Source organism: Anneissia japonica, unplaced genomic scaffold (genome assembly GCF_011630105.1).
Source record: "Anneissia japonica isolate Jap-2015-1 unplaced genomic scaffold, ASM1163010v1 scaffold287743_len2803612_cov181, whole genome shotgun sequence".
In the NCBI taxonomy this organism is placed as follows: Eukaryota; Metazoa; Echinodermata; class Crinoidea; order Comatulida; family Comatulidae; genus Anneissia; species Anneissia japonica.
This window is the reverse complement of record NW_022733259.1, coordinates 1,499,019-1,515,344: the sequence shown is the minus strand read 5'-3', so window position 1 is coordinate 1,515,344 and position 16,326 is coordinate 1,499,019. Positions and strand designations below refer to the sequence as shown.

The 16,326-nt window shown below is 34.7% G+C and overlaps 2 protein-coding genes and 1 long non-coding RNA gene across 5 annotated transcripts in view; 2 read left to right on the top strand and 1 right to left on the bottom strand.

Annotated features, from left to right (window-relative positions):
- Positions 1 to 5,121, top strand: part of LOC117116081 — an 8,963-nt gene extending 3,842 nt beyond the window's left edge. For both annotated transcript variants that reach the window (XR_004446674.1, XR_004446675.1), the window contains exons 2-4: positions 2,050 to 2,074; positions 3,592 to 3,645; positions 5,055 to 5,121. This is a non-coding gene — a long non-coding RNA (uncharacterized LOC117116081). The remainder of the gene's footprint in view (positions 1 to 2,049; positions 2,075 to 3,591; positions 3,646 to 5,054) is intronic.
- Positions 5,122 to 7,598: 2,477 nt separating this feature from the next.
- Positions 7,599 to 11,933, bottom strand: LOC117116080 (cytosolic beta-glucosidase-like). Its single transcript, XM_033260025.1, has 2 exons — positions 10,477 to 11,933; positions 7,599 to 9,420 (listed from the first exon to the last, which is right to left on the bottom strand). The coding sequence occupies exons 1-2, from the start codon at positions 11,813 to 11,815 to the stop codon at positions 9,140 to 9,142; spliced, it is 1,620 nt and encodes a 539-aa protein (XP_033115916.1). The 5' UTR covers positions 11,816 to 11,933; the 3' UTR covers positions 7,599 to 9,139.
- Positions 11,934 to 14,287: 2,354 nt separating this feature from the next.
- The window catches only part of LOC117116026 (ras guanyl-releasing protein 3-like), a 74,721-nt gene continuing 72,682 nt past the window's right edge, over positions 14,288 to 16,326 (top strand). For both annotated transcript variants that reach the window (XM_033259961.1, XM_033259960.1), the window contains exon 1: positions 14,288 to 14,444. In XM_033259961.1, the coding sequence (XP_033115852.1) occupies positions 14,432 to 14,444 (13 nt within the window). In that variant the 5' untranslated portion in view covers positions 14,288 to 14,431. The remainder of the gene's footprint in view (positions 14,445 to 16,326) is intronic.

Sequence of the window (16,326 nt, the reverse complement as noted above, 5' to 3'; positions counted from 1 at the left end):
CACAGCCCGCAAAAAGGTCAAAATATGGACATGACGCATGCGCAACAACAACTCGGAAGATTTCGGGAAAAAAACAGGCCTCTCGATGGTCTGTTTTTGTTCTGAGATAACTCAGGGGACCCCTGTGAAATCTAGGAAAGTTTACAAGGATTTTGCTTTCACACTCATCCAAACCTGGTTACAACTTGTTACAAGTTGTTAATATTTGCAAAATAGCATCAGTGTGAAATGGGTATTAGTGTGTTATTTCATTATTACATTTTTTTCACACAAAAGTGGCCAAACCCCAGTCCCCCTCTAGATTATCAGACCTTCAAATTGATTCAATAGGTCTACAAACTTGGCACTGTTGCAGTATACAGTAGCTAAGAACCCCTAAAATACAGACTTACTCAAATCAGTTGTCGTCGGGCTTATTGCCAGTTGATATGCATGGATGATATTTTCATTGTCTCTATTGACTTTGAAATCAATAGAAAATCTGAAATATTTCATCAATTGTTCACATGCATAGAGCCTATAACACTACCTAAATATATCATATTAATTGTTTGTTGTGCTTTCTGGTTTATAAATTCTTAATGTACACAACAGGCCCTTTTAAGTGACATATTTAGTAATACTGACTTTTTTGATTGAAAAATCTTGCATTCTTCACATTTAGGTTTATATATTTCCCTAGAATTTATCCCCCCCCCCCCCCACAAATGGCTGTAAACAAATCCAATGGAAGCAATATCATTCTCAACACATCCTATGTTCTATTCCATTATCCATCTGAAAAGATGCTCATGGTGCATCAACACAACAATGTACTTCAAAGCTTAAACTACCCTTGACTCAATATTTTTATTTATTTATTTAATTATTAATTTTAAAACCTTAATTGACATGGGAGTCAATTATTTTTAATGGAGGACTGGCCCCAATAAGCAAAACAGCATCATTGTCACCCTGGGTGTATGCAGGCACTCTGTTTAGCAACATGCTGGGCTTTGGTAGTTTCCACCATGGGCTTATACCTCGGCTCTGCTACCAAGGACTTATAACTGTTACCAGGATAGGAAGCTGGCTGGTTTAAGCCGTCTAACGGGAATTAGAATTGTGTGTGGTATTGTTATGCTAATGACCTAGATAAGCATTATCTGCACATGCTCAGAAAAACAAAAGTTTCCTTTGCCACACTGCGGCCCTGCGTATCGGCTAGGCATACAGCTAGGCCTGCCAAGGATTACGGTACGGTAAAACAAAGAAAAGGCATATTAAAATAAAAAATTGGCATTTGTGAGCAATACATTTTAATTTTATATAAGTAGTAAGTATATGAATAATTTTAATGCACTAGTTAGTTAATAACTTCATTCTAATTTGATTTGGGTCTTTTTTTTCTGCATTTTTATAAGCGGTTACACATGGCCTTGGCTAGCCTATGTGATGTTCATTGTAATACTAATAACAAAATCATCAATTTAAAATCAAATTTGTGAACATACTTGCCTTATATCTTAACTAGCAGGTGATTTTATTGGTAGATTAGTTTGTTTTTAAGTGTGTAAGTATGATTGATTTGCATGCCAAGTGAAATTAGTACCCTTATTTTGCTTTGTTTTACCGTACCGTAATTCTTGGCTAGGCCTAGAGCTACGCCAAGCCAATATGCAGTGCGGACCGCAGTGTGGCTTAGGAAAGTTTTGTTTTTCTGAGCATGTGCAGATTGTGCTTATCTGGCTCATTAGCATAAAAATAACACGCATAAGGCTAATTCCAGTTAGACGGCTTAACCAGCCAGCTTCCTATCCTGGTAACAGTTATAAGTCCTTGCTGCTACTGTGTGCGGTAAAGACAATAACTCAGTCTCCAAGCCGGGAAATAAAGCTACTCCATGAACTAGGGTTTTGAGACTTTCCCACAACTGTTACACCAACCATTCATGTACTTATCAAGAGTATAAAAGAGAAATTGCTGCTTAATTATTTAAATTATGACATTCTGTTTCAAATCAAGGTATAGCTTTTTACAATTATCTTATCTATTTTTTTTTTCTTTCAGCGGCGCCTGAGGTTATGGCTCCAAGGTGAGGATAATTTCTGCTTTAATTTAAAAATATAATCTATATTGTCGTCATCATTATACATTAGCCATCGTCCACCTCCTTTAACCCAAGAATTTAAGTACAAAAAAAACCTGACCAACCAGCCGATCCTGACTTTCAATTTCCATCGTAGGATATGAAACACCATTTTTTCTTTTTGCATTTATGTGGATTTGTCAAAGATATACCTGTAGTATTTAGTTCAAACTCACAATAACATGGCATGTTTCATCATAAATATGACCTTATAACTTTCATTATAATTATTTAATTTATTTCAACAATGTTCTGTGCTCGGGTATATATAACTCAACAACAATACAGTCTCAAAAATCCAGGGTCCTCTGTTCTAATTGGAAAGGACACCTTTCAATCTAGTTTTAATCAAGTTAATATTTTAAGAATGGAAATAATCCCTGTGGTTACAGTTATCAACCAAAGTACATGGGGTGAGTGATGGTCAGCAATTAACTCTATAATAAGGCCATAGTACTAAAAAGAAAACCCTGACCAACTGGCCCTGATTTTCAACTGTCATTGTGTTTTGGTACCACGGCCACTTTTTTTTAGCCTGTATGTATGCATTGCTGACTTCTCTATGCCTGACTAACAAGTCTTATTTAGTCCAAATTTGGCAATACATATTACAACACAACAGGTTCTATCATGCATGATTTATATTTTATATCGTATGTATCTGAATTACAATAGGGTAGGGTACCAATTTCGTGTGTGCCGAACTATTATTATGCATTATTATTATTATTATTATTATGCAATTTAGTACTATATAAAACAGATGGCTCTCAGAACCAAATTTACCATCAGTTTTTAACATGTATAGAGCCCTGTTGAGATTGTTAAATTTTACAGTATTTTACAAAAACATAATGATATGCCTAAATATAGTCATCATGGCCATATGTGACTGGCTCTGGCAAAACCAGCCGTTTTGTAAGAAAAATTCAAAATTGAGTGTTTGGTGTTTTTAGATTCTGTAAGAATTGTTATTTAAAAACAGTGGTTATTTAATGGAAATTGGTTAAGTGTTAGTGAAGTTATGAATATTTCATTCATTGGATATCAGCTTTTGAGAAGACAGCTTCCAAAGATTCCAAAATCAATAGTTTATTATTAATATTTATATTTTAAAAATAATTTGAATATGCTTTCCAGTTAGATTTTGTTATTGATATTTTGCAGAAATGTTCTTTAATATCTTCTTTTATAAAATGCAAAAAACATGAAAATGTTAAAAATTGTCAAAGAAAATTTTATAGTGTGGACAAGCTTGAGCATTAAACTACAATAGGTAGATTTGGATTCATATTCGGATTCATCTTTATTTTGTAAACTTTATTAGCCAGCAACTGTCTTACAAGCACTGAGCAGAATTCATAGTTTTAATTTTAATCATTCTATATACTTGTAAATCATTTTGTTGTTAGAAAACTGTATAATGTCCCTTGTAAATTGATTGATTGATTTTTTTCTGATAGTACCGACGGCTGCAAATAGAGCTGGAGGACGAATTTGGAGCCGAAATCACAGTTGTAAGTTGTTTTTAATATATAACAATAATAATAATAGTGATAATAATAATAATATAATAATATTAATAAGTGGGATTTGCAAAGCACATAATACAGAGGTCTCTATGCGCTAGAGTGCAAATATATAAATAAATGAATAACATTAACTACTAATTTTTTTTTTTTTTTTCGGTGCCCCTATCTAAGCTAAAGGTGAAACTAACTCCTGCCGGACACCAGCCCGGTATTTCTGAGCCAGGGTTTCGGTGGTGTATTTTGCAAATAAAGTCAAGAATTAAAGTAAATTAAAAAGATGAATCTTAAACCAATTTTTTAAAATATCAAGAGAAGGAGACCCACAGACAAAAATAGGCAAACTATTTCACACCTTGGGAGCAGCAACTGACAATGCTCTTTCCCCATACATTTACATACGACATGGATATAAGAGGAACAAAAGAACAAATTATTAATTCATTAAGTATTTTTATGCTAGAGACATTATCATTCTAAAGTGTACAAAGTAGAATTAATAGATGATATTATATCATAGTATGACAATTTTATAGGGCATAATAGCTGCCAACAAAATCTCTACGTGCCCCCCCCCCCACATAATTACCCCCGTCATTGGATTAAACAACGTGGAACATTACTCATAACCAGCTCAGGGTTTTTTAAAATATTATTAAGGGGAAATGAAAGAACAAATGAATAATTTATGAAGTATTTTTATGCTAAAGACATTACCATTGTGAAATAAGACTATTTTTATTTTATTATGATAAATTAACATAAATTTATAATATTACAGGCTTATATAGTGCATAATGGCAACATGGTCTCTATGTGCCTCAAATATTTACCCAACATTAGATTAAAAATATTTTGAATACATACCCATCTCAGTTTTCTTTTATATTAAAAGGAAACAAAATAATAAATTAATAATTTATGTTGTATATTTATGTGCTAGAGACATTGTCATTGTGAAGTATGATTGTTTTTTATTATAATATTTAGTATAAGTATATATTAATATAATAATAAATATATAAAAACATATATTTTATTATAATAATATGAGAGTCTTATATGCCAGCAACTCCACTCCCTAAACCTCATAATGAGATTTAGTTAGATTTAAATTATATTAAATTTTATTAGATTTAAAGTAAAGCATCTTGTCTATAATTATGCTTGTCTTGTGAAAATGATTACCACCTTTGAGTGGGATATTGATTAATTCACTATTGGCAGGCCTTGGCTCATGTGCTTAAATAATGAATAGATATAATAAGTACTTTATATTTTAATGAAAAAGGTGAGTGTATATGTATATGCAACTTGATTGATGATGCATTTTAAACGATAGTGTTTCTTTTCAATTTCAATAATCAAATTATTTATTTTGCCATGTTTGTATGCAGACTGGAGAGGGCACTCCTAATGTAACTGGTTACCTTGAGGTGTCTGTCAATGGGAAGCTTGTACATTCAAAAAAGGTAAATTTATAATCAAAATTCTTTTTATCCATTCATTTATACATGAAACACATCGACATGTAGCAGTATAAATATGTTGAATTGCGTCAATTTACAAAAAATGCCATACCTTATATATATAAATTAATAAAGTATTAAAATGCCATATTTACTTATATTAATTAATAAAACCACACTATTGAATGAATTACAATTTTTTAAAAAGTCCATTATAACTGTACACAAAAAGGATTTTCCTATTAAATTGATGAAAATACAACATTTTCGATAATTGTTTGTAAAAAAACAATAATGGATTCAATATATGAATTTACCATTCGACCTAAAAATTTACTTATTTAAATTAATATAAGGGAGTCATTTTATTTATCCTAATTATATTGATGATACAATTGTTTAGAACAATTATTACATCACTATTATACAAAATTATTATTCTACATAAAAAAAATACTTAACTTTATATAAAAAAGAATGTCATTATTTACCAAAGCCAATCAATTGGCACATCGCACAAATTTGTCACATAAAATTTAAGAGTATGGACATAGCTTTAAAGTGTCCATAACACTACAGTAATGCTCTGTCCACGCTGCCACGTTTTATGTGACAAATAGACTTTTAAATTGATTAAATAAGCCTTTGAATCCCCTAAATTGTTATATTTTGGGGGGGGGGGGGCTATGTCCCCTGGACCACTTCCAAAAGGTTTAGCGAGGCCCAGCCATGCCCACTTTTTTCTCGTCGGAGATATCAGCCCCCCGTCGCGAACCATGGACCCCTGTTGGGGAAATCCTGTCGGCACCACTGCTATATATTGGTATACAAAAGTTTTTTAATTTGATAGTGTGGACAGAACTTATTGGTAAATATTTTCTTAGCATGTGTCCTGTGCTACACTTTGTCTCGTGTGATACAGGTATTGGTTTGTATACAATTTTCCTATCCTGTTAGTTGTGAGTGAATGCATGCATAATGCTAAGCTGGTGGTAGCCACTGTGTATGCGCTCAACTGTGGACATCCCTTGCTCCTCGGTTCAATTACTATCATTGCTCTCCTTGTTTTTCAGCTGGAGGGCTGGTAGCGCACCGTCTTTCAGATGAGAGGTTTAAGCCATTGGTCCTGTGCACATTATGGCCCATGTGCACGTTAAAGATTGCAGTACACTCTTTGGAAAAGAGTAGGTGATTATCTCCCAGTGTGCTGCCCAATCACCACCAGACAGACCCCACTAAAAGTGTCTTCTTCAGACTTTCATGGGTTATTGTGTTTGCACCAAATATATCCATCCAATAAGTTATTATCGTTCGATTATTGTTGGTATATTCTTCTGTTTTCGATAGTATTATAATAATAATTGTTTTCATGTTCTCATTTTTAGAATGGTGATGGGTATATTGATACTGATGCCAAGCTGCAGAAGATAAAGGATGCCATTGAAGCAGCTTTGAAGTGAGCCCTCTTTGTTTTCATCTTGCACATGAAGGTCAGTTAAATGTCATAAAAATTACCACTATTATGTTAAACTCTTGTAAGTTTCTATTACTCATGCTACATATTGTCAGCGATTGTTTTTCAGTTATTAAAAAAAACTATTACATCTACAGTCAAAAACTGTACTTAACTTCGTTGGTGTGCTTAACAATTTGTTGGAAGGCCAAACTGAGTTTTGACATTTGAGGGCTGCAGGGAGCAGTGTAGCTTCCAGACAGCAACTTTGCCGAGTCGAACTGGTGTTAGCCACTGAGTGTGTGCAGAACCATGAAGATCTCTTAGTCCCCGGTTCAATTCCCATTGATGCTTTCCGTATGTTGTAGCTGGAGGGTTGAAATGCAAGTTTCAATAGCCTACTGTATTTTGGATGAGACATCTAACCCTTTCTGGTCGCAAGGCGTCGCGACGACGCCCTATTTTACCATAATTCATAGCAAGGGGCGTCGTACGTACGCCCTATATAGATTTCTTGATAATTATTTTATAGCTAGGCTGCCCTCTATAGGATTTTTTTAGGGTGATGTATGAGTATTTATGTAGAGGGCCTCCTATATTCAGACCAAATAAAATGCCTGCGCCCAGTAAAAACCCGACATTTAGTGTAGATGATGTAATTTCTCAGCTTTGGTACAGCCTCAGGCAATGGTAATGGGGCAGACTGGAAAGGGTTAAGCCGAAAACTACCTAATACTGTAACTTTTTCCCCTCCAGTTTTTAACGACAGTGCCAACACAAAGATAATTTACGTTTATTGAGCTGACTTGGTTAGTTTGCAAATATATTTTATATGAGAGTATCTGCTTATGTTTGTTTTTGTCTCCACAGCTAAAGATCCATGATGTGATGCAATCAGGTTGTCTCTGTATGATGGATGTGGTTCAAAGGTTAATAAAGCTAGATCATATCTTGAGGATTCCGAGTCAGCGTGTTTTCATCAGATCGTTACCATTAACTTCATCTAGTACTATTTGATATTCTTTTAAATTTGGTTTGAGGTTTTTGAAGATTTAAATCATATTTATTACTCCCCAGTAGTACTTTAATAACCTTGATTCTGGTGCCAAATTTTATTTTCGGAAATGCTCTTGGAAAATTTTCTTTTCAACATATAATTGAATGGCATGTCTTTTAAGAAAAAGAAATAAATGTAGAGAACAAAATTAATAAACCACAAAACATTATAGTAGTCCCACTGCATGAAAATATTATTAAATATATTAGTTGCACTTAATATCACTATTTTACTATTAACTGAATATGGTATGAATTGAGAAAATTAAAATAATAAGATGTGTTATGTTGAAGTTATTTTAATTTCAAAAATGATTTACATAATATTAAATGATATATTTATTATTTAATTTTATAAACAAAACCTGTTTTGTAAACATTGGCAGTCCCCAAATAAAATCTTGTCTTGTATTCTCTTATCCTTTGGTTTTTTGTTTTTTTTTACTTGTCTACTTAAATACAGAGATTATTTAATACTACATATATATACATTGCATGTGGGATGCCAAGATAATGGGGAAGCAGCTCTACACTAAAAACAAGACATCAGGCAATACAATGGCAATTCAACCAAAGATACTAGAAACACACAAGATAGAACTCTCACAAGCAAAATTACAGCAGATCTTAGAGCATATCTTTTATGCAGATGCAGACTACACGGCACGTTTCTCTTTCCAATTTATGTCCAGACCAGATCCAGATGTACACAGTGCACCATTTTTTGTATTCCCACCATGAGTTTCGGTGATAAGGTTTATTTTCTGTGGAGAATGCTTTTTTTGTTTTCTAGTATCTTTGATTCAACTGAAGGAACTCATCTCCATACATGATAGGCTTTTATTTGTGATTGCGAATTTCTACATGCCACACACCCAGTACATGGTTGGCTGATGTAAAGTTTCCTTGTTCACTCAAAATGCAAGGAAACCAAACTATTAATTTGTTGATAAGTTGGCATATGGAACTAAATGTACCTTTGAATTGCCTGGCTTATACAGTACAGTATATACATTCAATCTGTTTGTGCGCTTAAGTCTTAGAATATATAATTTTATTTCATTGCTTGTCATAATCATCCCTATAATCAATAAAATCATCATTATTATTATTATTAGCATCATCATCACCAGCATCATCATGGGAAGATTTAATACTTGTAGCTGTCAATTGACATGTCATGCTACATTTCATCCAATCACAGAAATGGAGTGAACAGGATGTTTTTATTTGGAGGGTCGATAAGATGAATACTGCCTTGTATAACTTCATGACCAACTGAAATAACCTTTCAGAGTGTCAATCAAACTCAACAACTGACCAATCAGAACACAGCTCTACAAATACATGTGTTGTCCAACGAACGCACATGTTTACATACATTTATGCTGTTGTTTCAAGTGGGACCTTAGCAGTAATATCCAACGGACGGGGGCTTAGCGGAAGGATTCATTAAACCCAAACAGCATCTTAAAGCAGTTACATTTACACCTTGTATTTCCAGTTATGGATCTATCAGTACATGATATAGATATATACTTGTGATGATTAATAACGTTAATTTCTTGCTGCTTGTGATCAAACACGCACTACTCTTAAACCCGTTTTCCTCAACAAGTTGCGCATAAAACTGTGCAGACGACCTAGGAGTTCGTGCGCGATCATCACTACTGAAGTCGACACGGTAGAGACCATATTTGAGGCTGTATCCGAAGTCCCACTCAAAACTGTCCATCAAAGACCATACAGTATAACCAACAACGTTTACACCATCGTCTTCAATTGCTACAAATGTAAAACAGACAACATTTAGAATTTCAAAAGAATACTCTGCTTTAAACAAATATTTTTTGAAAGGAAAATATTTTAAGATTTTCTATTTCTGTTTATACTTTAACAGAAGACAAATTTGTCTTGAATGAATTCCGGAATAACTACCCCAAGCCTTTTTTAACTACCATAGTGGATTCGAACTCTTTTGCAAAGTAAAATGAATAGTGTGGGATTCGGACCTATCGTCAAGATTGAGAGCTCCAACAACCACAGCACAATTCCCTTCTTAAATTTCACAATAATACCTCACGAAGTAGCAAGTAGATAAGACTATGCACTGTACAGTAAAAATCCTTCCTAAACTAAACGAATTTTGCAAAATACTGTAACGTTTTCTGCTGTAGACAAACTGTATTTCTAAAAGTTCACATAATGAACTTTCTGCAGTCTCCTAAAAAGACGATTATCTTTCACGAATTTCGTGATATATTTTCCAAGTTCTAACAGGCTTTTAACATGAATATTCGCTCGAACATACAAAAATCTGTGTTATTTAAATTTTACCCACTGAGAGGCCCAGACGAATTTATGCGTTCTTCAACAAGAATATCAATGATCTGAGATTAAATAAAGTTGGACGGACATTTAGTGAGTTTGCCAGCAATCTTAGTGAAGATATGCCAATCGTTCATGAATCAGTATACGTTCAAAGATCACGATTGCTGGGAGTTCTAATGAACCAGTGGAAATAAGAATAAGTGAATAAATATGTATATTAAATGGAACAAAACAATGGAATGTGTATACTGCAAAAGCAGGGACTATCATAGTTTAAGTGCCATAGTCCTCTCGCACACCACGCATGTCTACCACATGATAAAACACTTTCACTTACACTGAAGTCGCGTCATATGTCGTTTCCTACACTATAATTCATATTATAGTCCGCGCCTATATAAAGAATATTAATTTTAAGAATATGGTTTTACAGAGCGCTCAAGGACAATAATGTTGGAATATATATCGTTTTTTTTTATACCAAGGACATGTATTTCTTCAATATCGTACCTTTAAGAACCTCGTTGGTGTATGCTTTGATATAGTTTACTCTATCTTGGTCATCAATGGCTCCAGAAGTGTCAACACCATTCCCTGTGATCAGGATGGCTGGATTGTTGTATTCCTTTTTGATCCATTGCAATGCCTTACGAATTCCCCAAGGGACGACTCTGTTAGACAAAGAGTTCGTTTTCGGCCAGGAAGCATTGACTGATTCTTGGAGATTGGCATCATGCGACCATGAAGGAGTTACAATATCATCATCTGGATGCATCAGGACCGATGCAAGTTTTGTAGTGTAATGACTTATTCCAAAGAAGTCACTTGTTTTAATAATTCTGTCCTTCTGCTCTGTAGTAAACTCTGGGAGTCTTGAGATGTTGTACCCTTGCTGAAGACTCTGTTCGCGAATAAGCGTCTTCATGACGTCAGGGTAATCCCCATTAAGAAATATTGGATGTGCAAACCAGCCAAGAAGAAACTGGCGAGCGGTTTCCGCTGCCGTTACGTCAGAGATATTAAGAACATTTTTTGGTTCGTACCAATCAAAATTCAAGTTAAGTCCCACTTTCCCGTTAAAACGTCGTCGGAAATGGTCATCGTATGTGTGATACGCTAGTGCATGTGCGCGTATCACATTATTAGCACATTGGTATGGCCCAGACCCGGGATCACCAGTACCAGGTGCTAGGCTACCGTTCCCATAGCCATGGACGCAGAACATGTAAGGTTCGTTAAAGGTGATCCAGTATGGCACTCGGTCGGCGAAATTTTGAAAGCAGACAACAGCATAGGTCAGAAAAGCAGATAATGTTGCATTGTTGATCCATCCCCCTTCCTTCTCCAGTGCCTGTGGCAGGTCCCAGTTATACAATGTGACTATCGGTATAATATTGGCTTCAACCAAATTGTCAATTAAATAATTATAGTAATTTATACCTGGAATGCTTATTTTGTTGATTGATCTACCATCGGGTATCAACCGGCTCCATGAAATTGACAATCGATAGTGAGTAAGTCCCATCTCCTTAAGCATTCTTATATCCCTGTCAACATTGTGGTAACTATCACATGCAATATCACCGTTGTCATGACGATATATTTCATCACTGTTGTGAGTGAAACTGTCCCAAATGCTCTCACCTCTACCACCTTCATTCCAAGCACCTTCAACCTGATACGCAGACGACGCAACACCCCACATAAAATCCTCGGGAAACTGCCCAAAAAGGACCGAATCCCGTTTGGTGTCGTTGAAAACATTTGGGTACACAAATTCTGCGGATAATTTGCCAGTTACCAGCAAAATATAGAAAGTTATTAAACTGCAGCCTTCAAGTTTCCTCATTTTCGAACAGTGAACTTACTCCAAGAACACATCTGTAGAATACGGTACCGTAGTGCTTCCAAATGCAAAGGAAATAGGAGTGATTATAAAGGTGTGTTAGTCTGTTTCCGCCGTGTTTTTATTTTATATCAACTGCAAGGTCAATGATCAAGTTGAGATTAGACTTAGGCCTATATACTGATATTTACACAAACAGATAATAAAGCTTTAGTGCATAATTATGTATCGATGTATCGATAGATAGTAGGCCTACCTGTAGCCTTTCGAAATCTGCGATTGAATTGGATTGATAACAGATAAGAGTGGAATGTCGTATGTAGGAGGCCGCGGGGGCGGGGAAAGAATGCTACTTCTTCCCTAACTCTTTTCTGTTGGACAAAATATGCTTAGGTGACAATCCAAAGGAAATTAATACGTATGCTATCCGAAATTCGCATGCCCAACTTATTAAACTGATCGATAATTCAACACCAATCAGTGTAAAACCATTTTCACACATCAGGATTTTTTTCTACGATTGAGCAAGATTTGTTATTTTTTTTTTTTAAATCACAGTGGTGTCGTAAATTTCGTAGTCAATTGTAATTCACCGTAGCGCATCGCACTGGATCTTGATGCCATGCCATCGTGATAGAGCACGATTTTTTTGGGAATGTTAAAAAATCGTAGCTATGAAAAAAATCTTGGTATACCGCAGCAGCATCGTGTGAGTGTCGTAGCGTTGTTGTCGTCGTTGTCGTGGCGGCGTCGTAGTGGCCACAACACATAGAGCAGCAACTTGCATAGGCCTATATTGCAGATTTTTGACAATTGTGAAATATCAACAGCTATGGCCACAATGACAACATTTAAATATTTGTAAATTGCGCCTCTTTTGTAATGTGATTAGTTCAATCAAACAGGCGTCTTGGTAATTCGTATTGTCGTCATGCTTTCCTCTTCGTAAAAATCGTAGGCTACTGACGTCTTAATACAATCTTGGTGTTCGTAGTAAATCGTGAAAACTAATCGGCTGTCGTAACTCTATCTTCGTAACAATGTAGTCGCATTTACTGCCATAATACATTTCGACGGCGTCCTGATATCGTATTGACAAAACGTAAAATTCAAACTTTTTGAATACCATGGTAGCAAAAACCATGGTAGCAAAAACTATCGTAGCAAAAATCGTGAATGTGTGAAAGGGTAGATGAATACACGATTAGGACCGTCTAGTGTAGTAGAAATTATCGGATTTAGTAATTTTTACTCCAAAAAAGAAACTCCTACAAATTTAATCTATAAAACTGTTTTTGGTTACCAAAGGACCACTCAAAGACCACTCAAGAGCAGCAAGAGAACAGAGGTGGCGTCAGCGGGCCGCCGGAGAAGTGCTGCGCTTTGAGATAATCTATGCTTTACCCCCTTCTCCCTCCTGTTGGGGAAACTCAACACATTTGAGAAAAAGTTGTGACAATACATTGCGATATGAAACCATGTCCCCACCCCAAAACAGTCATCACCGGCTGTACGGTACGTACTACGTTTTCAGTTTGTGCATTACTATAATTTGTCTGAACAGAAGAGAGTTACAAGTACAGGTATTTAAACAAAATGAAACGAGATCTTGCATCACAATAAGTAGGTCCTAATTGTATGGGAGATGCATTGAGATGGGTTATTAATTAATTCATCCATTCATTCATTCATTCATTCATTCATTAATTCATTCATTCATTCATTCATTCATTCATTCATTCATTTATTTATTTATTTATTTATTTATTTATTTATTTATTTATTTATTTATTTATTTATTTATTTATTTATTTATTTATTTATTTATTTATTTACTTATTTATTTATTTATTTACTTATTTATTTATTTATAATTTAATTTACTTATTTATACTTATTTATTTGACGTCACTGAATAGACACAACGAAACAAACCCCAGTAATATATAGGCCTATCTACCAACGTTTAAACTAAAAGCCCACGAGGCTTCGTATATAATAGGCCTACCGTATTTATGAAGTCATTAGAATATATAAAATAAATATTTCGGAGCGTTTTTGTACACAAAACTATAGAAACTTCATTTTTGCATCCTTCGCAAACACTTCGAAACTGCAGGTTTTGCATCCTAAAACTATTACAATTAAAGGATATTTTCAATATGTGAACACATTTATAATTATCCGATTTGGGAGTTTCTGTGTAGGCCCCATATTTTACACAACAAAACCGTCTTGAACTGAAGTTTCAGACGTTTCAGATTGGTTTCATTATTGAAACGATACCGTAATTTGCTAAACTTGGCCCACCATGGATTGGGGCATCTCTAGATGGCCGAAAATTTTCACTACCAAATGTTCCGGTTTTCTGCAAGGTTGTAAAGAGAGGAGAATAGTACTGTATTGGGACTGTAGTAATTTTGTTGGGCGCCCTCTATATTAGCAATTTCCTCCGATCGGGTTTCAGAAGACAATACAGACTTGGAGCGAGGGGAAAACAAATTTCATTTGGCAGGAACACAACACAAAGGACTGATACGCAAGAAATTTATATCAGTAAAAAATGGGAACATAATACCTCAGATATAACACATAGTTGTGGAAAGAAACAGCTTCAAGATGTTTAGAAGACGTAAGTACAACCACTTTATTTTTTGGTTATTAATTGGTTAGGCCTGCTTGAGAGTATTGTGCTAAGTGCGGAGGATCAACAAGTTGTAACTCAAAAAGTTTGTTTTTACATTTCTCATCAATGGGTGGGTGGTACATGTTTAGCTAGGTACTGGTAGTAGTAGTATACTAAGAGTGCGACAGCACGCTGAACTTCTGATTTACTCCTCACATTTGCAAGCCTCTTCGCCTGCTACACTTACACTTATATTTATTATAAAACAGTTGATTTAAAATAGAAACCAAATAGTGATTCTTTAAAAACCACGTTGGGTAAGTCTTGCCCTCAATTTGAATCGCCTGTGTATTGACTGTTATCATCATGTCTGTGAGTGCCACCGATACGAGGGTGACATGTCACAAATAAATAAATAATAGTAATAATATTTCATGCCCAGCTAAACTGTAGCTAGGCCTTCGATCGATTGAAGAGATACAATGGGAGATGATTTTGTTTCCACACAGCCTTTTCATGTGGAGGTTATTGACTTTAATGGACACCTGTCTTAACAATCTCAATAGGTTTCTGTACAAAATAGTAATTTTACCATCACAGAATACTGTAAAGCTTGTATGGTACTACAAGATAACTTGAAATACTTTGAGAATGTAAAGTGCTAACTAGAGTAGTTAAGTATACTTCAGCAGTACTTTACTACACTTCTGTAGAACCAGGTACCAGGTTGGTAGTGTAGGCCTGGTGATCTTCATTCTGCCACTGCCCCAGGCCATAATACTGTCACGTCACTAGCAACTCTGAAATTGCATTGAGAGAGATGAGTACTTGCTCAACAGAAGGCCTTTTTTGCTTTGCATTGCTCCATTATCTAGTGAAAAAATGAGCTAAAAACAGGTATTCTATATCAATATATAACAACATATAAAAATATTTAACAACATATAAAATCTATATTAACGTACAGTATGTGCCATTGTGATTTGGTGGTTGGGGTGCACAACCTACCAATCCCAAGAGTCTAGGTTCATTCATGCACAATAAAAACATCTCCATTTTCAAGCCTCAACAAGAAATAATTGACTCAGGCTCCAAATGTTCACCTTTGGTGAATAAATTTTCCTTGTTGATTTTATATTGTATAAAACAAACAACATGTTTGTACATAAGTTGAACATATAGGGCTACATAAAAAAAACATTCAGTAAAAATAATGAATTGATAAATTAAATTTCTGTACTTGGGTTAATTCATTGTTAACATAAGGAAATTTCAGGTCAATACAAGTCACATTTTAAGCCAAATATATTGGACATTTCAAGACAAAGCAAGGGAGCTTTTCAAATTCAAGTCAACACAAATGACATTCCAAATCAATACAAGGGAGATTTTAAGTCAATGCAAGGGACATTTCAATTCAACACAAAGGGCAGTTAAGGTCAGTAGAGTGGGCATTTAGGTAAATACAAGGGACATTTCATCATAAACAGTAAATTAGACAATTATTTGATGGAGGCCTTTTTCTAAATGTCTGGTTTTGAAGGATATCCCAAAGTTCAAAGGAAACACCAATTATGTAGTTCCTGTTTCTCCATTCTTTGTTATCTTTTATCAAGTCTCTGTTCCTGAAGGATATTACAATTTATTTTTTTTTACTTTGAGATTGAACAAAGTTGGTAATATGCATGAAAACAAAATTTGTGTTTGCTATAATAAGTTGTTATTGGTATTTATTATATTTTTGTTATTGATATTTATATTTTATTTGAATAGATTGAAATATTGTCATTTATGAAAAGGATAAAGCTAGAATAACCAATAACTTACAGTGTCATTGTGCTGAATTGCATATGGGCGTGGTATGTGACTCAGTGGCAGCTCTAGCATA